The sequence below is a fragment of the Felis catus genome, chromosome C2, assembly GCF_018350175.1.
Source record: "Felis catus isolate Fca126 chromosome C2, F.catus_Fca126_mat1.0, whole genome shotgun sequence".
Lineage (NCBI taxonomy): Eukaryota > Metazoa > Chordata > Mammalia > Carnivora > Felidae > Felis > Felis catus.
In genome coordinates this window covers 124,397,662-124,423,414 of record NC_058376.1, presented here as the reverse complement: position 1 = coordinate 124,423,414, position 25,753 = coordinate 124,397,662, and the positions used below count along the sequence as shown (strand labels likewise).

General features: G+C 40.7%; 2 protein-coding genes across 11 annotated transcripts in view; one reads left to right on the top strand and one right to left on the bottom strand.

The window, feature by feature from the left end:
* Window positions 1-1,016, bottom strand: part of CEP70 (centrosomal protein 70) — an 83,092-nt gene extending 82,076 nt beyond the window's left edge. For all 3 annotated transcript variants that reach the window (XM_045037531.1, XM_045037524.1, XM_045037535.1), the window contains exon 1: window positions 878-1,016. The gene's annotated coding sequence lies outside the window, so the exon portion shown is untranslated. The remainder of the gene's footprint in view (window positions 1-877) is intronic.
* On the top strand, window positions 882-16,146 carry FAIM (Fas apoptotic inhibitory molecule). Of its 8 annotated transcripts, none has more exons than XM_019810649.3 (6): window positions 909-1,014; window positions 5,530-5,588; window positions 6,674-6,806; window positions 7,343-7,571; window positions 12,605-12,654; window positions 15,695-16,146. In XM_019810649.3, exons 2-6 carry the CDS (start codon window positions 5,545-5,547, stop codon window positions 15,842-15,844), a joined length of 606 nt encoding a protein of 201 aa, XP_019666208.1. In that variant the 5' UTR covers window positions 909-1,014; window positions 5,530-5,544; the 3' UTR covers window positions 15,845-16,146. The 8 variants fall into 8 exon arrangements, with proteins under 8 accessions (XP_006936436.1, XP_019666208.1, XP_023116292.1 ...); XM_023260524.2 differs by lacking the exon at window positions 909-1,014 and adding an exon at window positions 1,163-1,322; XM_019810648.3 differs by lacking the exon at window positions 909-1,014 and adding an exon at window positions 1,468-1,898.
* Window positions 16,147-25,753: the final 9,607 nt, after the last annotated feature.

The following is a 25,753-nucleotide window of genomic DNA, read 5'->3' as shown; positions in this document are numbered from 1 at the left end:
TTTTACCAGAAAATATGATCCTTCATTAAACAGTATCACTGAGCTGCTTCCCAACCAAGGTTTCCTGGTCCTAGCCCAACAACTCACTAAGGACTAAGAAAAAGTAATTAGGGAGGTGTCTTAGTTAGCCCTGCCCCATCCCTGAAAATTTCCACTCTGGGCCTTTTATCTGCTGCCCCTCATTCTTTCAACATATATTGAAAACTTTCTGTTCCAGACACTGATTTAGAAGAAAATTACACATATGAAGAGTCTTTGTCTTAGAAGAGTTTTCAATACAAGGTAGCAAACAAGAAATCAGTGCTCACTAAGCAGAATCCTTGTAACATAATTTGCTTAAGAATTCAATCATTATGACTTTGCAGACTGATTAATCTATTAATACATTGTTTCCTATTGTCTCTCAACTTCCCCTTCACTCACGCACTTGCTCAGCATCTTGCACTGTGCTGATGTGGGAGATGCAAGAGTGAGAGCCAAGCACCCATTGCCCCTGCCTTTAAGGACCTCAGTCTACTATTAAATTACACATTAAGCAACAATTACACAAGTAATTACACACCCTGGCAGGGACTAAGGAGAATTCCAAGTGCTGCAAGTCTTCAGGGCCAAGTCAGTTTTCCTTAAGAAATGATATCTGAAGAGCAAGCTCAACAAGAAAGTGGAGGATAACTAAGGGAAAAAGCAAGGAGGAGTGCCCAGCAGAGGGAAGAGCATCCGCAGAGGCCCGCAGAGGCCCGCAGGGGCGGGGAGAAAGAGCTTGCATCATCTGAGAATCTACACGGGGCCTCATGCCCGCTTAAAGAGTTTGGATCCTTATGGAAGCGGCCAGAGCCATAAACAGATTTCAAAGAACGAAGGCCATAATCAGATTTACCTGCCCGGTGGCTTCAGAGAAGACACAGGTTCTGTTTTGGCCACCAGGTTATTCCGGGCGTCCAGCCTCGCGCTGGCTATCAGCGGGGTTTACCAACCTCGGCTGGCGGGACGACTGGACGCGGTGCGGGACTTAAGGTTTGGAGCGGGGAAGGGCGGGGAGGGGTGCCCGTGCAGGGAGCGCTAAGACGTCCTCTGAGGCAGCGGGCGGGGCCGGGTCTGCGGTGCGCGGGGGCGGGTGGCGGCCTGCGCTGGGCACCTCCGGGGACCTGAAGCGCCAGAGAGTCGGCGCGCACGGGACTGGCGGCTGCCGAGCTTTCAGCTTACGCGGAGGAGGCGCCCGGTTTTCGGCGAAGGGAACAAGCCTACGCGGCCTAAGTGGCAGAGCCCGAACCCGCGCGTTGCGGGTCCACGACGCAGAGCCTCCCGCGGTCCACGGCGGCCAGGTGAGCCCCGCGGCGCAGGTGAGACGGCCCCCAGAAGCCTCTGCGCTGGAGCGCGGCGGCGGCGGCGGCCATCTCGAGGCGGCGGCGGCGGGCGCTGCTAGCGGTGGGCGGTGTTTACGCGGACCGTGAGACGCCGCGGGTGAGGCCTCAGGCGGTGCCGGGGTGTTCCGGGCGTGTCGCGTCTGCAGGGCCGAGGGCAGAGGCGGAACCGAGCGGCAGGCCGCGGGTCTCCGCTGCCCGGCCAGGCCCTGCGACCTTAGGATAATACACTTCCTGCCGCTTTTTCCATGGACGCACAAGCAGACCGTATTTGTGCAGACCCTAGATCGTGAGGTGCCGTAACACGGCTTCTTGGCCAAAGGATGCATTACGGGCAGCTACCCGTGGCTTCGCGTATTTTCCTGCGTCCCTTGTATTGGCCACACTGGACTGCGTTCGTGTGCGCCAGGCTGACCGCCGCATCCATCCCCGGGGCCTGGCCCGGGCTGTACGTGCAGTTTGTTGAGTGACCGGACTGTGATTTACTTCGTGGATGCCGCGCCGCGCCCCGCTCCCCGGCTGTCGGTGAACTTGCAGGTGGTTTTCAGTTTGTAGCTATTACAGAAAACAGTTCGTTGAGCCCCCTGGTTCACGAAGCTTCCTGACTTTTCTGGAGGTCCCAGGGCTTCACAAGGTTCTGGGCGTACAGTGTCAACACCTACTTGTTGAAAAGTGACCTCCCTTGTGGCTGGCCTTACCTAGAGCTTTTGCTGAAAAGGGAACTATGAATGTGTTAGTAATTTAAAACTGACTTGGGTTTAGCTTGGACATACTATTACAGTACCCAGTACACTTAAAACCCAATTTAAGGCAAAATTCAATCTGGGTTTAGATGAACAGTGGAAACGTCTTAATGTTTGAAGCATACTCTGAAACATGACTGTTGGGTCACTAGGGAAGAGACTTTAAAAGATACGCTGATGTCTAGATACTTAAGTTTTCTTTGAAGACATGTAAAAAGTGTTGAGTGAATGACATCATCTTCATCAGTGAAAAAAATGGAATTTGTTTTTCCATCCTTTTCATTTACATTTTTAAAGTTTTGTTATTAAATAGAGGGAATTTTCTTTGTAATGATCATTTTCCAGTGTGGTCACATGATCCTGAAAATTAAGTGTATGTATAAGAGTTTATTTTTTAAAACTTAAAAAAAATTTTTTTTTTTTTTTTTTTGAGAGAGAGAGAGACAGAACGGCGGAGGGGCAGAGACAGAGGGAGGCACAGAATCTGAAGCAGGCTCCAGGCTCTGAGCTGTCAGCACAGAGCTGGATGTAGGGCTTGAACTTACAAACTGTGAGATCACGACCTGAGCCGAAGTCGGACACTTAACAGACTGAGTCAATCAGGTGCCCCATTCTCTCAGGTTTTAAAGCCAAATCTCGGGGCGCCTGGGTGGCTCAGTCGGTTAAGCGGCCGACTTCGGCTCAGGTCATGATCTCGCGGTCCGTGAGTTCGAGCCCCGCGTCGGGCTCTGTGCTGACAGCTCAGAGCCTGGAGCCTGTTTCAGATTCTGTGTCTCCCTCTCTCTGACCCTCCCCTGTTCATGCTCTGTCTCTCCCTGTCTCAAAAATAAATTAAAATGTTAAAAAAAAATTTAAAAAGATAAAGCCAAGTCTCTTCTCTCTCCTTACCCACTTAGCAGGCCAGTATCCTTTCTCTGTGGGCCCATTCTGTCCTTCACTGCTTCCCTTTTCAAGGACACTCCTATGGTTCTGTTGTAGTCATCTTTTGGTCTCTCTAGAGCCCCTCACTCTGAGCTTAGTGTCCAGCTGAGTGCCTGGCACATAAGTGACTGATAACTATCAGCAAGGTGAATGAATTTAAAATATGACATGTGTTTAAGTCCAGTTTGTAACTTAGAGATGTGTGACAGATATTTATCATTGTTCAAATGAGTAATGGAGATATTGGGAACAAGGACAGTTGTGATCATCTTTCAGTTATAGATATAATCACATTTCAAGAAACACTACCAGAAGGGCACTTAGGTCTTTTTTTTTTTTTTTTTAACAATTAAGTTGAAGTATAATTCACATACCATACAATTCACCCATTTAAAGTATACAGTGTCTTTTTGTATATTACACTATTAATTTTTTTAAGTAGTGGCAAAATACATATGACATAAAATTTGCCATTTTAGCCATCTTTTTCTTTTAGATGTTTATTATTGAGAGAGTGAGAGAGTAGGGTAGGGGCAGAGAGAAAGGGGGACAGAGGATCTGAAGCGGGCTCTGTACTGACAGCAGAGAGCCTGATGCGGGGCTCTTGAACCATGAGATCGTGACCTGAGCTGGAGTTGGATGCTTAGCCAACAGCCACCCAGGTGCCCCAGCCATTTTAACCATCCTTAAGGGTACAATTCAGTGGCATTAAGCACATTCACAATTTGGTGCAACCATCACAATTTCCAAAACTTTTTAGCACCTTAGATAGATGCTCCATAAATAAGTGAATGTATAAATAAATGTTGATAGTTTAGGGGAAAATTTCAAAAAATAAATGTGATTTTGATTTTTCACTTCCCTTCTAATTTGTTGTGTTTTATACTTCTATATGAAAAGTTATTGTAATTAAGATAGTACTATGCCTTTATGTTAGTGTGATAATATTAAAGTCCCTTGTCATGGAAAAACTGGGCAATTCTTTCAAGTTTGAATGCTGAATTACTGAGCTTTATAAGGTCTTTAAAAGTTATAAAGCAAAATTTGAATGATATCCCTAAGCCCACTCTGATGTGCAAAGGATGGCTTATCCAAGTTTATATTCTGTTTGGCTTCCTCTATTGCTATGTATTCTCTTTGCTTTTATAGGTGCAGGATACCCTCCACTTTCATAGGAGATATCTTAGGGCTTCTAGAAACACTAGAAAATTTCACAAATTGTTAAGGTGCTACCAAAAAAAAAAAAAAAGATTTATTCTAGCTACAAAGTGTTTTGAAGTTTTACCTAATTTTTATTCTAAAATTTGTATGTTTTCTTTGCCTGTTGGAGTGCTTTTATCAGTACTAATTTCTTCTTTGACATCCTTTTAAAAACAATTTGTGGCTTCTGTTTCCAACTAAAGAAGTTGGGCAATCTCCCATTTTTAACAAGGAGGGAGCACCCTTGGGCAACTATAGGGAAAAGGCTAGGCCAGAGTAGATTTTGGAAGCAAAAATAGTTGAGCCTATTTTTCGGTAGGTTTGGCAGGGGTACAGGCTGTTAATCTCAAATCTCCAAATGTGGAGGGTTTCCTATGCATGTGTGAATATGTGTGCTTTTGATTTTAGTAAAATTTAATTAGTATTATAGCCCAGTTAATTCTGTGGTATTTGCATTGGAGTACTGGGCTCTAATTCTGGCTCAGGCCCTACTAGTGACCTGAGCAAACCACATAACTTTTGTGGATTCATTATTGGCACTAGTAAATTAAGTGGGGTCGAGTAAGTGGATAAATTAAGTTTGCTGTTGGGAAACAGCACCAGCATATCCTTGGCTGCTACCTGCAAACTTGTCATTTCTTTGAAGTTCTCTAAAAAATTTTTTAAAAATTTATTATATTTTTTATTAAGTAAGCTCTATACCCAATGTGAGGCTTGAACCAATGACCCCGAGATCAAGAGTTGCATGGTCTACTGGCTGAGCTAACCATGTGCCACCCCCCCCAAAATTTTTAAGTTATATATTCCGACATAATGTATATTCTAAAATTTAATATTATGATTGCATTTAAATTTGTTACTACCCTGTAACATTGATGCTTCCTGAGATGCATTCTGTGTATCCTGGAGTTTTATGTATTCCCTGACCTACACCTCACACCCTTGGGGCTTCTTATACCTTGATTTGAGGAGCACAGGACCCAGAGGACCTCTAGGTCTCTTACAGCTCTGATGTGGTATAATATTTGGAATAAACTAGAGTTTATTCTCTAGTTTTAGGAAATTATACATTTATAACAGGGAAAAATATGATTGGCCAATGTGCATGACTTAATTTCTTTTCCTGAAATTGTAGGTTGCAATTCTATTGTATGTAAAAGCTGGTTTCATCAGAAACTGCATGCAATTTAAGAAATGGATTGCAAACTTAGAAAAAACCCTTTGCAGATGTTATCTTTGTTGCTCTCAATCTTTCTTTGCTGCAATTCTGCTTTTTTCTTTCCTGGCTGCTAATTGGATTAAAGGCTATTTTGCCAACCATGGCATCTGGAGATGACAGTCCTATCTTTGAAGATGACGAAAGGTAAATGTCTTGCATGGCAGTAAAACTAGCTTTTGAAATTTTCAAGATTGTTTTAATCACTCAAGAGTTATTTATCCAGGCTACTTTTGTTAAGCACACATTTTGTAAAGTTGCAGAATGCTTGGTTTTGCTTTTCTGTGATTTAGAGCAAGGGTAGTAAACACTTGGCATGTAGGTGGCTGCCACCAACATGGCATGTCTTTTCCCGTAGGGCCTGATATAAGGTCTCCAAACCCATCTTAGCACAGAGTTCCTGGCAATCACTTCAAAATGACAAAAAAATCCATTTACCATTTCTGATTTAGAGCACACAAAAGACATTAGAGTGAAAAAGGAGTAAGATGTAGTTAAAAGAACAGGCTCAAAAATATTTTATGTATGTCTTATATAACATGTCATTCACACAGGACTCATATAGGATGAATGTTATATATTTTATATTAACATATTAATATCAAACATATGTATTTAATTTGTGCCAGAAACTTATGACAACACAGAATCCTTTATTTTTTAAATAAGATTACTATAGTAAGGACAAGAATTACCATTTTCCATTTTTTTCTCTCTTATTATAGGACATTTCTTCTATGACTTTTATTTTTCTTAGTATAATGAATTAGAACCCTTTTTGTTAAAATGAATCCTAATTGGCTTAAGTATGAAATGTTTGGAGAGTTTTTGTTTTGGAGTGAATGGATCTGAGGAAGAAAATCCAGAATTAAATACTGTGCTTTCTAAATGGGGGTGCAGGGGAGAAGTAGAGACTTTTTACTGACCTTTCCAAGCATTATTCTGTAGCCAAGCTTAGAATACTATCCTGGATAAACTGATCGGCTCTTAATCCTATTAATATTAAGGTGACTTTGGAATTATCCGACTACATACCCATATATAGTAGTTTCATCTTAAAGGAAGAGTGCACAAGAGGGAGAAGATAGTTTATATGTACTGTGAGTAGAATTTCTCAGTTACTATCCCTTTAATATTTTCTAATTTTATGTGTTAAAAAATCTGATATTTTTACCTGGAAAGATAAATTACTGTTTTTGGTCTATTATAATTGCTTCATTTTATTCCCTTAGCCCTCCTTATAGCCTGGAAAAAATGACGGATCTCGTAGCCGTTTGGGATGTTGCTTTAAGTGATGGAGTCCATAAGATTGAATTTGAACATGGGACCACATCAGGCAAACGAGTGGTATATGTAGATGGGAAGGTAGGGAAAAAAATGCTTGATTTTGTTAATATAGATTCTTCATGTATGAATTCAGGGCTTTTCTCTTAACAGTGGTTATCTTTATATTTTGGCCTGTATCATTTTGCTGGACAAAGCAAACTATTTATAGTTACAGAATCCATAGACTATATAACATTTAAACTTCAAGTGCTTTTATTTTGTAAAATATTTGGATCATGAAAGAATAAAATTATACCTAAATAGCACTGCTATTTACTCACTTTAATTATACCATTTCTTGGGGCGCCTGGCTCAGTCAGTTACGCATATGACTCAATTTCAGCTCAGGTCATGATCTCATGGTTTGTGAGTTCAAGCCCCTCATCAGGCTCCTTGCTGACAGCACAGAGCCTGCTTGGGGTTCTCTCTCTCCTTCTCTCTCTACCCCTCCCCCACACTCACTTGCTCTCTCTCTCAAAATAAATAAACTTAAAATTTTTTAAATTATAGCATTTCTATAAATATTAAATTTTCTTCCATTTGTGTGTTTTCAACTTTTGTATTTTATTGCTTAGGAAGAGATAAGAAAAGAATGGATGTTCAAATTAGTGGGCAAAGAAACCTTTTGCGTTGGAGCTGCAAAGACAAAAGCAACGATAAATATAGATGCTATCAGTGGATTTGCATATGAATATACTCTGGAAATTAATGGGAAGAGTCTCAAGAAGTATATGGAGAACAGGTCAAAAACCACCAATACTTGGGTATTACATTTGGATGGTGAGGACTTTAGAGTCGTTTTGGGTGAGTGCTGTTTCTGCAGAATTCATTGGCTTTTTATGATGGTTGTTAATTAGTCCCTCTTGTGAGAGCTTTGAATAGACAGAGTGTAAGGGTAGGTATATTTTTCTTCTTTTTTTTTTTTTAATGTTTCTTTATTTTCGAGAGAGAGAGAGAGAGAGAGAGAGAGAGAGAGAGAGAGAACACTAGTTGGGGGGAGGGGCAGGAGAGGTAAACACAGAATTGGAAGCAGGCTCCAGGCTCAGAGCTGTCAGTACAGAGGCCAATGTGGGGCTTGAACTCATGAACCATGAGATCATGACTCAAACCAAAGTCAGACCCTCAACTGACTGAGCCACCCAGACGCCCCAGCGTAGGTGTATTTTTGATGTGTCTTGTGTGAATGAAGTATTCATTTAATTGATATGTGAGAACCAGATTTTATAGTGACAGTTTTAGGATGATAAACAGGTTAAAAAAAAGAGAGAAATATTGATGTAGACATTTGCTATTTATTATTGATATTTCTATTATTTAATATTATTATATTTCTCTTTAAAAGGATGTGTAAAGACAGTTGGAGGGGCACCTGGGTGGCTCAGTTGGTTAAGCGTCCAGCTTCAGCTCAGGTCATGATCTCATGGTTCATGAGTTTAAGCCCCACATCGGGCTCTCTGCTGATAGGTTGGAGCCTGGAGCCTGCTTCCAATTCTGTCTCTCTCTCTCTCTCTCTCTCTCTCTCAAAAATAAATAAACATTAAAAAAAAAAAAAAGACCGTTGGAAATCTAAGATTGATTAGTAACCAGGGACTTTTTCTCTAGGTAGCAATAAGTTTAGTACTGCAACAGATCAAAATTGTCAAAGTCCAGATAAAGTAGATTAAAAAATAAAACGTAGTAAGCCATTGATCTTTAAACTAAGTTTTTTGTTACAGATTGCCATCTCTGTTGTTTCTACCAGGCCTACAAAACTTAAGAGACAAATATTTACCAGTTACTATCTTTTCTCTCTTCTGGTACTCCAAGTATTTCCTGCTTCTCAAATCATTAAGACCATTTGGATCATCTCATTAATTCATTGATTCACTTATTTAGATGATATCGAGTACCTACGAAATACCAGTTAGCATATCAGTCACTGAGGATACATAGATGAAGAGATGTTGTCCATACCTGTAAAGATTCTGCAGTCTAGTCAAATGCTAGAAAATACCTTTTTATTTTTTTTAAGTTTATTTGTTTACTTTTGAGTAAGGGGGAAGGGGCAGCGAGAGAGGGAGACAGAATCCCAAGCAGGCTCTGTTAGGGAAAAGCCCATGCGAGGCTTGAATTCACGAATGGTGAGGTTGTGACCTGAGCCAGAATCAAGAGTCAGGTGCCTAACCGACTGAACCACCCAGGCACCCCTACAAATACGGTTTTATAAAAATTTTTTTAAGAATGAAAAATGTTGCTGGGGCGCCTGGGTGGCTCAGTCGGTTAAGCGTCCGACTTCGGCTCAGGTCATGATCTCATGGCTCGGGCTCTGTGCTGACAGCTCAGAGCCTGGAGCCTGCTTTGGATTCTGTGTCTCCCTCTCTCTCTGCCCCTCCTCCCGCTCATGCTGTGTGTGTGTCTCTCTCTCTCAAAAATAAATATTCAAAAAAAAAAAAATAGAATGAAAAATGTTGGGGCTCCTGACTGGCTCAGGATTTTGAGTATGATCTCAGGGTTGTGAGTTTGAACCCCATGTTGGTATAGAGACTACTTAAAAATAAAATCTTAAAAAAGAATGAAAAATGTTTGGAGCACTGGCTGGAAGTACATGGATTTTGTGGATTGCATTTCTGTGATGTTTCTCTGTTTCTTTTTCCTTTTTTAAAAAGTATATATATTTTTAAATGTTTTATTTTTAAGTAATCTCTGTTACCCAGTGTGGGGCTCAAACTTACAACCCTGAGATCAAGAGTCGCATGCTCTACCAACTGGGCCAGCCAGGCACCTGCATTTCTCTAATATTTCCTATACATTGGTAGTTGACTGAAGAATTGGTCAGATTTAGCTTTGATTTTTTTTTCTGGCAACACTACTTTATAATTTCGTTATATCAAGAGGCACATGTTGTTTCGTTATATCAAGAGGCACATGTTTTTTTTTTTTATGTCGCCAACCTTTAATACCTAATGTTTGTATCCATTAATTCATTAGCAGTTGCCAAATGGTGATATTCTGGAATATTTCTAAAATAAGAAACTTCCTGTCATCTGTCTGGTTGCACAGAGTTACAATTTGTATAACAAATGCAGAATAACACTTGTTTTGCCTTTACCAGTTTTCAAAATACTGAATTGGAACATATTCTCCTCTAAAGGTGATTGTTTACGGTTTTTTGGTCGTTATTAACTCATGGATTTAAACAATTTGGTGTGTGTCACAACATATTGAAGTTATTATCCTTATTGACCCTCACATTGTCCCAGTTTTGGCCAGTGGTGTATTGTTTAGATTTACTCCTGAGTCCTTTTGACACATCCTTGGTAGACATTGGAAGCTTCCTTGCAATCTGGTATGACAAGCTGTCTTAGGCTCATATGAACATTTTCTACTCAGACATGAAATCACCCCTTTTTCCAAAATGCCCTGGTTTCTAGTAGAGGCAAATGGTATTTCAGGAGCATAATCTGGGCATACGATAAAGATGCTCATTATTTTTAGGAAAGCTGCAGGCAGGCAGAGGGAAGAGGCTCCAAGACGCACATGCTCCAGGACCTCCTATGACTCACTGAATCCACTTCTGAGCAGCAATGACTGAATACTTTATCAGATAGATATGTTCTTTTTTTTAACATACATACTTGAATAGGTGCTATACTTATATGATTCAGAAATCATAATGATGGGAAAAGATATATGCAGAAATTTCTTTCCACCCCTATTCCCATCCAGCCTGTTTCCTCAATAAAGATAAGCTTTTTTTTTTTTTAATAATGAGCCCTTCCAGTGTTTCATTATTCAGAGTCAAGCAAATACAAATATTTTACTACTGCCTTATTTCATAAAAGCCTCTTGTTTTATTGACTCATTTGTATATTCGGAGGATCCTCTTCTACCAGCACATAAAGAACTTTCTCATACTTTTTTTTATAGCTGCGGAGTAAGTCTCAGTAGTCAGTAAAATAGTTTATTTAACTCATCCCTGACAGATGGGCGTTTGGGCTATTTCTAACCTGCTGCTGTTAGAAGCAGTGTTGGATGAATAGCTTTGTTCACCTGCCTCTTGGAATTTGGTTCACATATCCCTTTAGCATAAAATCCCAGAAGTGGGAAAGTAGGGTCGCTGGGTCCAACATCACTGCCCTTGTTGTTTGAGGAGATGGTGCCTGGTTGTCCCTCCTGGTGCTTCTACTGGTTTGTGCTCCCAAGTACCCATTTCCCCACAGGTTCTCCAGCTGAGCATGGTGTCAGAGTTTGTTATTTTTTTGATATTCTGCTGCATGAAATGTGGTATTTCAGTGTTGTTCATATTTGCCTTTTTCAAAATTAAGTGAAGTTGAGCATCTTTTCATGTTTGAGGTCCTTTTGTATTTCTTTTCTGATAATGTATCTTCGTGTCCTTTGACCTATTTTCTTTGGGGCTCTTGGTCTTTTTCTCAAGATTAGACTTTTGTCTGTGCTGTGAGCTTCACTTCATTTTTCCCAGTTTGTCATCTACTGTATGAGTTTGCTTATGTGTGTACATGGTTTTTTAAACCATGCAGAAATATTCTTTTATGTAGTCAGATTTATCCCATTTTTCTTTTATGGTTTCTGGATTAGCAGGTTTCTTCAGAGGTACATTAATAATAGCTTTAGAAGGAATCTGCATGCAAGCACATGTCCAGCAAGCACACTAAATAAAATTCCAGTTTTCACCACCGCCATGCTTATTTTAGCACTGTGCGCTCTGATCAGCTGTTGGGACAAGCTGGGTTTCCCTGCAGCTGCGGCTGGTGATGCCTCCGGCTCAGGAGGCCACTAGGGCAACATCTGCCCACATCTTTTGGGCCCCTCTGCCTCTGTCTCCCTTTAGCCCAGCTCAAAGGACTCCCTCCACTCTCTGAGGCTCCCATCTCAAGGTGTGGGGAGAAAAGGATCCCTGTTAGACTGTGTTCCTGGAGTAGATGGCCTGTCACAATTAAGCCCCTGGCTGGCACCTCAGCCTTGACCCCCAGGCAAGTTTTTGCCTCCTGAGCATCCCGCGCACACGGGTCACGATTCTTTCCAGCCTTCGTTATAACACCTACAGCTCATCTTCTGGCTGCTTAATGACTGCAGTCTTCTCTCCTGCCACCTGCCAGCACACTAATATTTACAAGCAGGCCTGGGGATCCTCTCCCAAAACGCACATATATTGTGCACACGCGCACACATATACACGCCTCCCGAAGTGAGCTCTGGCAGCTTAACCAACAGCCAAGCGTATCGTGGCAGCACTTGGCTCCATACCCAGTGCATACCCAGTAGCACTGTACCCAGCACAGCCACCAGGTATACCTGTGTTGTTGGTTTTTTATGATCCAATAATTTTCCCCAAAGTGAAACTATCGCAAAAAATGAATAGAGATTCTTGTGCTATCCAGTAGGAAATTAAAGGCTAAATTTCTAAGCCTGACGTGCTGTCCAGCCTGTGTGAACCTCGTGGCAGCCTTTCTTGCTGGCCTTTCTGTGCCATCATCCAGGTGGCTCAGTGTGACAGACAGGGGAGTCATCTGGTCACGATGACAGTCCATGTGAAAAGCTCCTTCCTCACATTCATTTCTGTGCATCCTCTTAAATACTGAAGTTTGTGCTGCGGTGTTTATTTTGTTTGACAAGGCTTCATCCATTTGTACGGAGACCACGATTTTCTCTTAAAAGAGCGTTTTGTTTCATTTTTGTTTTGTCTGTGAACCGAGAGTAAACATAGTGTCTTCAAATTTAGGAGAATTTGAAAGCCATGAGTACATTTCAAAATCTAGTATATCAAACTTTTCTTAAAATAATGAAGAGTTAACTTTGAGTCATAGAGTATAATTTTTTTTAATTTGTTACTTTTACAGAAAAAGACACTATGGACGTATGGTGTAATGGTAAAAGAATGGAGACAGCAGTAAGTCGACCCTCTGATTACTCTTAGCACCATGAGTATAGTTGCCATTGAAATGTTGCTGCATTTCCTAATTGTGGAGATTGATAATTAACCAAGGTCATCTCGGTTAAGAACAAGATGAAGTACCCTTGACTCCAAATTCTGAAGACCTTTCCCAGACAGCGCCTGGGGACAGGAAGGGTATGGAAACACCTTATGTTGCGAGCTGGCATCAGCTCTCACCAGCTGGCACCTTTCCTCGCCTGGACCAGACTCTGTCCTAAAAAGCATACACACATCAAAAACTGCCCCCCCCCAAAGTTTGGCCTCCTCCTGTGTTTTTCCAAGTTCAGGTGGGGCTCTATACCTCCACTTCTCAAATCTGCATGCATAGGAATCACCTGGGATCTTGTTAAATGCAAACTGTGACACTTCCCTTGGTGCTGCCAATGCTGCTTGTCAGCCCACGGGTCACACTTTGAATAGGAAGGCTTTACATATACCATACTCAAAGCAGATAGTACTTCTCTAAAAGAAAAGTTTTTGAAAAAGAAGTGCTGCACACGGTGTCGGATGACACAAAGGCAGAGAGGAAAGGGCACTGTCGCAAACCCCAGAAGACAAGTGGAATTTGTAGACCAGCAGTGCCAGGAGGGTACACCACTCATTGAGGCCAAGCACGACATCCCCGTCACACCCCAGAGTGTTGGGCCCCTGCCGTCAGCTGCTTGCATTGTTATGTGGGATGGATATTGGGATGAATTCGGTGAGGATGAAGTAATAGCGGTGTGCACAGCACAGGGAGCAAGTGGAGACAGAGGAGACCAGCATGGAAAGCACAGAGTGTGGGACTGGGAGCTCACGTCCCTGGGTGGACATTCAGGAGGGCTGTGGGGCCTGCTGGCCAGCAGGGGTCGCCATACCTCGTACCCACCTTTCATGCTAGCTCAGACGTGGACTTCTGGGCTAGAGGTGACAAGACTGCTGTTGTTACGTTTTAGCTAGTTGCACATTGTAGTTGCTGCCATTGTCTCCTTGTCTGCTGTCGGGATAGGAAGGTGGGGAGAGATGCTCGGAAGGCAGGAGGTCCGGGATGAATTTATTCAGCAGGCTACCGAAGACCTGCTGGGTCTCGTGGCTGTCTGCTTCTGAGGAAGTGCCCACGCCAGAAATCAGAAGTTACAAAGATAAAGGCCTCTCTCTTCCTTACTCCTGGTATGAATTCTTGAAGGGATATTTAACCAGGGCTCACTAAACGATCCCCAGAGCTTGAGCCACTCACTCTCCAAGTTAAATCCACTGTTAGAGACTTCTTTTATTCAGAGAGGCTTGGTGAGCACTTCAGTGTTTCACGGCCCCTTGTGGAATCCATTAACGTAGATCAGGCACCTGCTGTGTACCCAATGCCACACCTGGTGGTTCTTGCTGTTCTTTCTTTCCTACCCTGGAATTCTCTAGATGCTCAATCATCGGTTTTTAATCCCCTTCCCTCCCACCCTCAAGGAATTCTCCAGTGCAGATGTAAAGAGAACATTGTTTTGTGGTGTTAAGAATGTGGTCTGTGGTCGTAAATAAGAACTTAACGATAATGTTTATCCACAATGTCTTTGTTCTTCAGTTATTAACAGGGAAGCACAAGTGTTTGGACAATAGCCCTTTACAACCCAGTTGCTTCCTTATTGTAACTACAACCTAATTTGCAGTGTGGTGTTGGCAGCTCTGTGTCTGGGCAGCCTTCCCCAGCACAGTGCACACCTGAGTTAGTTTATTTTCTCCTTTTTCTTTTCATCTCAAAACCTCATGACCAAGATTATGTATCTGTGAGATTGCGCCCCCACAAGGTGTCAGTACACCTCCCATAAAGAGCCATTGGCCAGAATCTTCTCAGAGCTCAGAAAAAGCTCTACCCAGTGCATCCCATGCTTTCATTGGTTGGATAATATCAGCTACGGGACCTTGCTCCGTCCACTTTGGCTGCCAGGAAGCTCATAGCCAAGTTTTAAGTCTGCTTGTCATTTCTTTGCTTTCTGGCAGAATTCACGTTTATCCTCCAAGCCTCCTGTCCCTTCCTTCTCTGTACTACTTGGCCCCGATCTTTTTACTCTAGATGTTCAGTAGAAATACAATATGAGCCACAGATACGAGTTTCTTGTGTAACTTTTCTAGCAGCCACACTAAAAAGTCTTAAGATGAAATTCATCTTAATAATATATTTGGTTTAAATCAGTATATCCAAAATATTATCATTTAACATGTAATCAACATAAAAAGTTTTTAGAGTTATTTTACATTCTCTGTTTCATTCTCAGTCTTCCAAACTCAGTGTATATTTTACGTTTAAATAGCACGTTGCATTTCAGAGTCCCCACATCTCACGTGCTCAATTGCCACCTGTGGCCAGTGGCTACTGTGTCTGGAAGAACGGGTCTAGACTTGGTAGTGTTTGCTTTTATGTGACCTGTGTGTTTTACAGTAAATCACCTTACATTCTGAGGAATCAGATTTTCAGAGTGGGTAAGAACATCCCATCCCTTCCTGAAGGGGGCCCTCAGCAACTATTTCACCACTCTGTGCCTCAACCTCCTCACCTCTGCAGTGTGGATAGTAATAATACTTCTAGGACTATAGTAATAGTACTTCTAGTCTATAGACGGGGCTATGCGAGGACACCCTGAAATAATGCATGCGAGCTGTTCTTGATATAGAACAAGTAACTTGGTATAAAGTATGTGTTTGCTATCACGTTTATCATTTTTACTTTTAAAAATAGTTGATACTGTCTACATAGAACATGTTATAGTCACCTAGCCACGCGGTGTAAGGGTTTTTTTTCCCCCTGAAACATAAGATTCTATAATCTTGAGGGGTACAGGTAAGAAATTTTCGGTTCATAGCAGAGATGTAAAAGCATCTAGCAATACAAGGTTCTAACTTTAATTTTCCAAAGTTTAACATTTAGCTGATAGATACTTCATTATATTACACTGTTAGATGGTGTTAATGCTCTAGACGAAGATAAATGTTTCTGGAACACTAATTCCTCCTTCTTTTGTTGGCCTAGGGTGAGTTTGTAGATGACGGGACTGAAACTCACTTCAGTGTTGGGAACCATGACTGTTACATAAAGGCTGTCAGTAGTGGGAAGCGGAAAGAAGGGATTATCCATAGTCTCATTGTGGATGATAGAGAAATTCCGGAGATTCTTGAATGACTTCATGATGGTGCATTTTAATCTTATGAAGTAAAGATCAAGACGTTTAAATTACTGTGGTAATTAAATATGTTCAAGATGTACTTTTTAGTACACTTAGTCTCCCAACTGTTTATTTTTTAGTTACTTAAAACTGTAATATTCCAAGGGTCAAAAAAAAATTATGTACAATCATAAAAATTGCAATTTATTTTGTAAATAATGTAAAGTGTTTTAAAGCCAAATGGAAAATAAGATATGGACCAAAATCACTAATGTTTTACAAGAGGAACTTTAACTATAATAAACACTATAAAATAAAATGGGTGCTGCTTGATTTGTGTTTCTAAAAATGGATGTCTTTGTATATTTTTAACCTATGCAGATAGATAGTCTCTTTAGTTTAAAGCAGTTGGTACATAATGACATGATAAGTTTAACTGGAGAAAATGAGAAACATTTTCTGTCTGGAAACTTAATGTCAAGTCGTGTCACAGAAGAATTTAATTAAAAATGGGTTTCTGGAAATGTAGTCATTTTGTTTAATCAGCACAGTAGGGACAAATTAACAAGAGAAAGAAAACAAACTTCTTTACACCAGCCTGCCTCACTTGCATCCTCAGGCAGTATTTACTAAAGTCAGAGTTGCTAGGGCACCTGGGTGGCTCATCAGTTGAGTGTCTAACTCTTCACCTCAGATCATGATCTTATGATTCATGAGATCGAGCCCCACGTTGGGCTCCGCGCTGACAGTGCAGAGTCTGCTTGGGATTCTCTCTCTCTTCCTATCTCTGCCCCTCCTCCTGCTTGCATGTGATCCCTCTCTCTCTGTCTCAAAATAAATACATAAATATTAAAAAAAAAAAAAAAGCTGCATATGGTGTGAGGAGATAGCAACAGCGGGAAGCAGGCCCACCCAAGCACACTCAGTGCCTCGTCAGGACAGTGAGTGCTTGAGAATTCATTCAGTACTCTTATGGTCTTTCAAGGCAGGGTATGGTTTAATAGTAGGACCCTTCATCAGAGTATCTCCTGTCTATTCTCACATGGTAATCCTCTGTGAGAGGAGGGATTGATTCTCGGTTTTCTACACTTGCTCTGATATGGGAGCCATTAGTCATGTGGCTATTTAAGTAAAATTCCATACAATTAAAAATTCAAGTCCTTTATTACACTAGCCACATTTCAAGTGCTCAATAGTCACCTGGGGCTAGGGGCAGCCATATTGGACAGTGTAGATACAGAACATATCCATCATCCTACCATATTCTGTGGGGACAGTACTGGCCTGGATACATTGTCTCAAGTCTAGTGAGTTGCTCACTAGTGGCGCTGGCAGGATGTAAACCCAGGTTTTTCCTGACCCTGAAGCCCATCCCTTTGTATCTCCCTGCCACTAACCTATTTCTAAGAGATTTGGGGCAGAACAGAGTCACAACCAGGTTCAAGTACCAGGAACAGGAACTAGGGAGAACAGAGAGGGAAGGTGCTGGCTCCACCAGGTCTGGGGTAGGCAGGCGACATGCTAGGTGGCAGAGCAAACGTATTAAAATTAGCCTTTGACTATTTGCTTCCTCTTTTTTTTCAAGTCTTCACAACTGGTGGGTTACTATACTACCTTCACAGAAATGATCCCCTGTTCTCCACCCCCACTTTGCATCACAGCCACTGGAAAACTAGGAGGGGAACTAAGAGAGACTCTTCCAAGGCTTCTTCAACTCACATTTGGGTTTGCTTTCAAGTGTTTGGGTATTTTCTTTTCTCTTAAATAATGGGCTTCTTTTAATGGCCGTGTTTTATCTGGTACCAAAACAAATGTTTTATTTATTTATTAGAGAGAGAGGGCGCAAGTGAGTAAGGGGCAGAGAGACAGACAGCAGTGGGGGTCATGCACACCCAAAGCAGGGCTCCAACTCACGAACCTTGAGATATGACTTGAGGCGAAGTGACATGATTAACCGACTGAGCTGCCCAGGCGCCCCCAAAAACAAATGTTTTAGACTTAAGTCGAAAAGCAAAGCAAATGTTGAGGTGCCTGGGTGGCTCAGTCAGTTGAGCGTCCAACTCTTGATTTGGGCTCAGGTCATGATCTCCCAGTTCATGGGTTTGAGTCCTGCGTCGGGCTCCGTGCTGAGCCTTATTCAGCACAGAGCCTTATTTGGGATCCTCTCTCTCTGCCCCTCCTCATTTGCGCGCGCTCTCTCTCTCTCTCTCTCTCTCTCTCTCAAAATAAATAAACTTAAAAAAAAAAAAGCAAAGCAAGTGTTTTTAGGCAACTTGTGATGAACTCTAGTTATTAGAGGTCAAAACCTGTTTTCAGTGTGCGTCATGTCCCACATCAAATACTTGGGCATACAGTTTGATTTAATCTTTGTGGAAATCAAACCTGGGGACAGGGTTTTGCCTTTGACTTGGTGAACCGATGTTCTGTGTTGTTCATTTGAAGCAGCATGGTAATATAACAGTGCAGACTGGATTTGAAGTTAGGCACAGGTCAGGTTCCTGAGCCTCAGTCTCTTCATCTTAAAGATAAGAGGCTATTTGTTTTGTTGTTTTAGTTGTTGAATGAGGTATTTCAGATGTGCAACATATAGAAAATAATATAACAGACAGTTGTATTATTTAACTGGGTTATACCATTTACCCAGTTTAGTAACTAAAGCATTACATTGCAACTGAATTGCCATGTACCTTCCCAATTCCCAGTCCCCTGCCTTGCCCAGATAATCACTGCCGTAATTTTCTTTTCTTTTTTTTTTAATTTTTAATGTTTATTTATTTTTGAGAGAGACATAGTGTGAGCAGGAGAGGGGCAGAGAGAGAGGGAGACACAGAATCTAAAGCAGGCTCCCGGCCCTGAGCTGTTAGCACAGAGCCTGATGTGGGGGCTCAAACTCACAAACCGTGAGACATGACCTGAGCTGAAGTCAGATGCTTAGCTGACTGAACCACCAGGCGCCCCTGCCATAATTTTTTAAAAAGATTTTAAAGTACTCTCTACACCCAATGTGGGGCTTGAACATACAACCCCGAGATCGAGTCACATGCTCTACTGACTGAGCCAGCAAGGCACTCCTCACTGTTGTAATTTTGATGTTTGTCATTCTCATGCAAGTCTATATTCCTTTCCTATATAAACATATATCCCTAAACAGTACACAATACTATTTAAAATTTTAAATATCCTCTTCATGTATCCTTCCTGCAACATGCTTTTTTTCCCACTCAACATTGTTTTTGAGATTTATCTAAGTTGACATGTGCAACTCAAGTTTCTTTTCACTCTTGCATTCAACCGTACGAATTTAGTCATCCACTCACCTCAGTAGTTTTCAGATGATCAGTAATACCATCAGTGCTCTAATGAACATCTCTGTGTATGTCCCTTGAGGATATGCTTAAGAGTTTCTCTTGGGCCTTGCTATTTAAAGTGTGTCATTGAACTAGCAGCAACAACATCATCTAGGAGCTTGTTAGGAGTTAAGAATCTCCCGTCCTTCCCCAGGCATACTCAGAGTCTGTGTTTTAATAAGCCCCCGTGGTGATTTATATGTACGTCAAAGATTGAGAAGCACTGCCCTTAATACACTCAGAAGTGGGATTGCTAAATCAAAGGTAGGTATATCTTCAGTATCACTAGATATTTGCCAAATTGTTCTCATAGGTGGTTGTGCCATGATAAATTTTGACCAGAAGTTCTTTTCTTCATATCTTCAACTGGAAGTTGTCAAGATTTTAAAATTTTGCCAATCCAATGTTTTTTTTTTTAAGTGGTGCCTCATTTTATTTTTATTATTTCTAACGTTTTTATTTATTCATTTAAGTAATCTCTACACCCAACATGGAACTCAAAATTATGACCCTGAGATCAAGAGCTGCATGCTCTTCTGACTGAGCCAACCAGGTGCCCCCCTAAAAATGGTATCTTATTTTCATTTTTCTCTGATTACTAGTGAAGTCGAGTCTCCTACGTGTTTATTGGACACTCAGGTTTTCTTTTGCATGTTTTCCTACTGAGTTGACATTTTCTAATAGGTTTGTAATAGTTCTACATATATTCTGGAGCTAATCTTTTAGCTGTAGCCTTTCTCTTATAGCAGTACAAAATGTGCAAGATATCAACAAGTCTCCCAGTCGTCCCTCTAAACTAACACAGTTATCTGCTTCGTCTAACACGCGTGGAGTGCAGGGAGCACATACTGCTGGATCCCCCAGGAGCTAGCACACTCCCCACTGACGATAGACAGATTCATGTTACTGTGGTTCACAGGTCTGGCCTGCCAGCTAGACATGTGGGCAGCAATGGGTATGAATGGCATCAATGAACAAGTGTGTAGACCAAAAAAAAAAAAAAAAAAAAAAAAAAAAAAAAAAAAAAAAAGGGGAGTCTAAGATTAAATCCTGAAGAGCTATAGCATCTGAGACTGGCTAAGGGCAAAGAAGATCTTAAGTAAGGAAATCACGAAGCTATAAAGTAAAATACAGACATATTTGACTATGTAGAAATTTTAAAGTTGCAAGGTAAAAAAGTACCATAAAAAAAGGTAATAAACAATATGGGGCACCTGGGTGGCTTAGTCGGTTAAGCGTCTGACTGTGGCTGAGGTCATGATCTCACAATTGATGAGTTCAAGCCCTGCACTGGGGTCTGTGCTGACAGCTCAGAGCCTAGAGCCTGCTTTAGATTCTGTGTCTCCCTCTCTCTGCCCCTCCCCCACTTGCATTTTCTCTCTCTCTCTCTCTCTCTCTCTCTCTCTCTCTCTCTCTCTCCCCCCCCACCCTCTCTCTCAGAAATAAACATTAAAATTTGTTTAAATAAAAATAAATGCTCAAATTAATTTATAGTTAGGGAAATTATTTTAACAATGAAAACAGCAACAAAAAAAAAAACCCACAAAACAATGACATATTGCTGTCTGAGATGTGGAAGGGTACCCCTTTATACTAAGAGGGTGAAATAAGTATTTTAAGTTCTTGGTAAAACAATCTGACATTTACTAAATTTAAAAATTCAATTTACAGGTGAACCTAGGTAGTTCAGTTAAGCAACCAACTCTTTATATCGCCTCAGGTCATGATCTCACAGTTCATGAGATCGAGCCCTGTGTTGGGCTCCACACTGAGCATGGAGATTGCTTGGGATTCTCTTTCCCCTCTCTCTCTGCCCCTGCCCCACTTGTGTGTGCGCTTGCTGTCTCTCAAAATAAATGTATTTTTAAGTTTATTTATTTGAGAGAGAGAGAGAGAGAGAGAGAGAGAGAGAGAGAGAGCGCACAAGCGGGGGAGGGGAAGAGAGAGAAAAATCCCAAGAAGGTTCCACCTATGGTCCTCGTGCAGAGCCCAGCACAGGGCTCCAACTCACGAAACTGCAAGATCATGACCTGAGCCGAAATCAAGAGTCAGCAGCTTAACTGACTGAGCCACCCAGGTGCCCCTCAAAATAAATAAATAAACATTAAAAAAATTAAAATTCCATTTATATAAAGTTCAAAAACTTTTAGAAGTCCATATAATGCTCACCATTTAACCCTGGGAATGTTGACTGATTCTACCAGAGGCCAAGAGACTAAGTAGCATTTTTTATAGTTCAGCAGGGCTGGGGGGACAAAACTTGGGGTCCAGTAATGCCAATGTTGGGGGGCAACTCTAGCAAAACTCCCACATTTTGCGCTGGAGCCCCAAAGAGCATGACTTAAGAAGTAATAAAGACTTGATTTGTTCTTGAAATTAGTTACCTTGGATGTGAGTATCCAGCATAAATAAATACACAGCAAATGAGACAGGACAACATGAATTGGTGTTAGCAAAAATAATGCAGCAATAGAAACAGACCCATAGGGGCTGCGGTTTAACAGTTCATTAAAGATGTAGAGCTTAACATAACTATGTTTAAAATGTTCAAGATAACAAAAGACAACTCTGAGAATTTCAAAGGGAACAGGAAAAAAAAAACCAAGATACTATGCAAAATTTAAATAGAACCAAATAGAAATTGTAGAATTGAAAAATATACAATGAAATTAGTAACTCAAAATCAGAAAAATACAAAACTGGAAGAGATGTAAGAAGAAAATATCTAGAAGAAAAATACGAAGAGATTACAGAGAAGAGAGTAATAAATACAGACTGCACAGTTAAAGGTCAAATAAATATAAATGGAGTTGCAAAAGGAGAGAAGTATGCAGAAGCAGATTGGAAGAGAAATTTCCAAATGATGTAAGGTAGCAAGCTATAGATTCAAGAAGTTCTGCAGACTATAACCAGGGAGAATACAAAAACAAAACAAAGCAACAAAAGAAAACAAAACAACCACCCAGGTATATCATAGTAAAAATTAAAACTTAAAACTTACTATGATATACCTGGGTGGTTGTTTTGTTTTCTTTTGTTGCTTTGTTTTGTTATCTCCCTGGTTATAGCCAAATTATGGAAAGAGCCTAAAATTCCATCAACTAATGAATGGATAAAGAAATTGTGGTTTATATACACAATGGAGTAGTACATGGTAATGAAAAAGAATGAAATATGGCCCTTTATAGCAACGTGGATGGAACTGGAGAGTGTTATGCTAAGTGAAATAAGTCATACAGAGAAAGACAGATACCATATGTTTTCACTCTTATGGGGATCCTGAGAAACTTAACAGAAGACCATGGGGGAGGGGAAGGAAAAAAAAAAAAGAGAGGGAGGGAGCCAAACCATAAGAGACTCTTAAAAACTGAAAATAAACTGAGGGTTGATGGGGGGTGGGAGGGAGGGGAAAGTGGGTTATGGGCATTGAGGAGGACATCTGTTGGGGTGAGCACTGGGTGTTGTATGGAAACCAATTTGACAATAAATTTCATATTAAAAAAATAATAAAAGTACTGAGTAGAAAAAAAATATTAAAATGTTATTTTAAAAAAATGTTTATTTAATTTGAGAGAGCAAGCATGTATGAGTAGGAGAGGGACAGAGAGAATCCCATGCAGGATCCGTGCTGTCAGTGTGGAGCCTGATGTGGGGCTCAATCTCACGAACCATGAGCTCATGACCTGAGCTGAAATCAAGAGTCAGACGCTTAACTGACGGAGCCACCCAGGTCCCTTTAAAATGTTACATTTTGGGGTGCCTGGGTGGCTCCATTAGTCAAGCATCTGACTCTTGGTTTCTGGCTCAGGTCATGAGCTCACAGTTCATGAGTTCAAGCCCCACACTGGGCTCCACTCTGTGCAGAGCCTGCTAGTAATTCTTTCTCCCTGTCTCTCTGCCCTTCCTCTGCTTGCTCTGTCTCTCTCTCAAAATAGATAAACTCAAAAATAAATAAATAAAATGTTGCCTTTTTCTGTAGAAAAGATATAAGCAAGATGGCAAAGGAAAGATCCCTTCAAAGGATCTTCCAAAGGAAATAAGTAATTACCAACCTAAATCTTTACACCCAAGAAAACTAACATTTATAATCAGGCAAATAAAAGTTTGATGAAATTAAGAGTAGAACAATGAAAAGAAATATGAAAGGGTTTTCTTTGGTCTAAGAAAAAAGATGATCCCAGGTGGAAACTTAAAAATGCAAGAATGGGGTGCCTGAGCGGCTCAGTCGGTTAAGTGTCTGACTTTGGCTCAGGTTATGATCTCATGGCTTATGGGTTCCAGCCCTGCATTGGGCTCTGTGCTGACAACTCAGAGCCTGGAGCCTGTTTCAGATTCTGTGTCCCTCTCTTGCTCTGCCCCTCCCTCGCTCATGCTCTGTCTCTCTTTCAAGAATAACATTTTTAAAAAATGCAAGAAAAAAGATGAAAAGCAATGATGATGGTAAAAATGTATGTATAAATCTTCCTTGAGTTATGATGGGGTTATGTCCCAATAAAGCCATTGTAATTTGAAAAGAGCCTAAGTCAAAAATGCGTTTAAAACTGACCGAACATCATACCTGAGCTTAGCCTGCCTTCAACATGTTCAGAACACTTACGTTAGCCTACAGCTGGGCAAAATCATTAAACACAAAGCCTATTTTATAATAAAGTGTTGAATGTTTCATATAATTTATTCAACATTGCACTGAAAGTGAAATACAGAAAGGCTGCATGGGTGTGGAATGGTTTTAAGTTTTTCATTTACCCCCATGATGGCATGCCTGAATAGGAGCTGTGGTTTACTACCACTGCCCAGAATCACAATAGTGTATCATACTACATTATCACTAGTCCAGGAAAAGAGCAAAATTCAAAATTTGAAATGAGTACTTTCACACCATCGTAAAATTGAAAAATTTTAAGTCAAACCATTGTTAAATTGGAGACCATCTATATATCTAAATGAACAGGAGCTATATAAAACAATACGTTCTGTGGGATTTAACAATGATATACAATTGAAATCCAACAACAATACCATATAGATTTGGAGAGAAGTAAATAGATTCACTAGCATTTTCTGGGAAGATGATAAAAGTACCAAGTAACATTGGACAAGGGATAAGTCTATTATGCAAGTTGTAACCCAGTTTAATCAATAAAAGAATGGCAAAAGAGTGTGATTTCCAAATTAACAGAAAAAATATTTTAGAATTCCATTAAAACTGGAAAGAAAATTGGGGTGCCTGGGTGACTCAGTTGGTTAAGTGTCCGATTCTTGATTCTGGCTCAGATCATGATCTTATGGTTGGTGGGATGGAGCCCCGTGTCAGGCTCCTTGCTGACAGCATGGAGCCTGCTTGGAATTCTCTCTCCCTCTCTCGGCCCCTCCCCTGTTCCTGCGCTTTCTCTCTCTCAAAATAAATAAAGAAACATTAAAAAACAAAACAAAACAAAAACTGGAGGGAACCTATGTGGTTCAGTCAGTTAAGCATCCAGCTCTTGATTTCAGCTCAGGTCATGATCTCATGGTTCATGGGTTCAAGCCCCATATAGAATTCTCTCTCCCTGTCCTTCTCTCTCTGCCCCTCCCCTGCTTGCTTGCTCTCTGTCAAAAATAAATAGACTTTAAAAAAATAAATAAAAAATTAGAAAAAGAAACTGGGGAGAAAATAATGGAAAAAGGAACACAAAGAAAAGCTAGAAAAAAATAAAATTACATAGTAAGATGGTTCACTTAACTCCAAATATATTTGCAATTACATTAAATGTAAATGTGACTGTTTAACAGATTTAACAGAAACATTTAAGGGGCGCCTGGGTGGCTCAGTCGGTTAAGCATCCAACTCTTGATTTTTGGCTCGGGTCATGATCTCATAGGTTTGTGAGTTCAAGCACCATATCGGGCTCTGTCTGCGCTGATAGTGTGGAGCCTGCTTGGGATTCTCGCTCTTTCCCTCTCTCTTTGCCCCTCTCCTGCTGTGCTCACATTCTCTCTCTTAAAGAGAGAGAGAGAGAGAAAGAGAGAGAGAGAGAGAGAGAGAGAGAGAGAGAAACATTTATAAGGATTATAAACAGTTTAAAGAAAAAGCACATCATGCAATCACTAACCAAATGAAAGCTGCCACAACTATATTAATATCAATTAAAGTAGACATTAAGGCAAAAAAGCATTATCAGAAACACAGAGAATACTTTAAAGCAATTTTCCAAATGGTTCAATTCACCAGGGATATAAATGAACTCTAAATTTGTAAGCACCTAATATTTCCTCAAACTATAAATACTGATATAACTAGAATAGGCAAATATAAAATCATAGTGAGATATTTTAACTGATCTCTCTCATAAATACTCAGCAAAAACTCAGTAAAAATATATAAATTTAAACAACTCAACAGAATTGATCTAATGAACATATATAGAACACTATGTTGTTAACTGCATAATATGGATTTTTTCATATGCACACTGAATATTTATAACACTTGACCATATTGTGTCATAAAAACAAGCCTCACAAATTTGAAACAACTGAAATCATATAGTTATGTTCTCTGAATGCCATGCAGTCTAGAAATCAACAAAAGAAAATCCA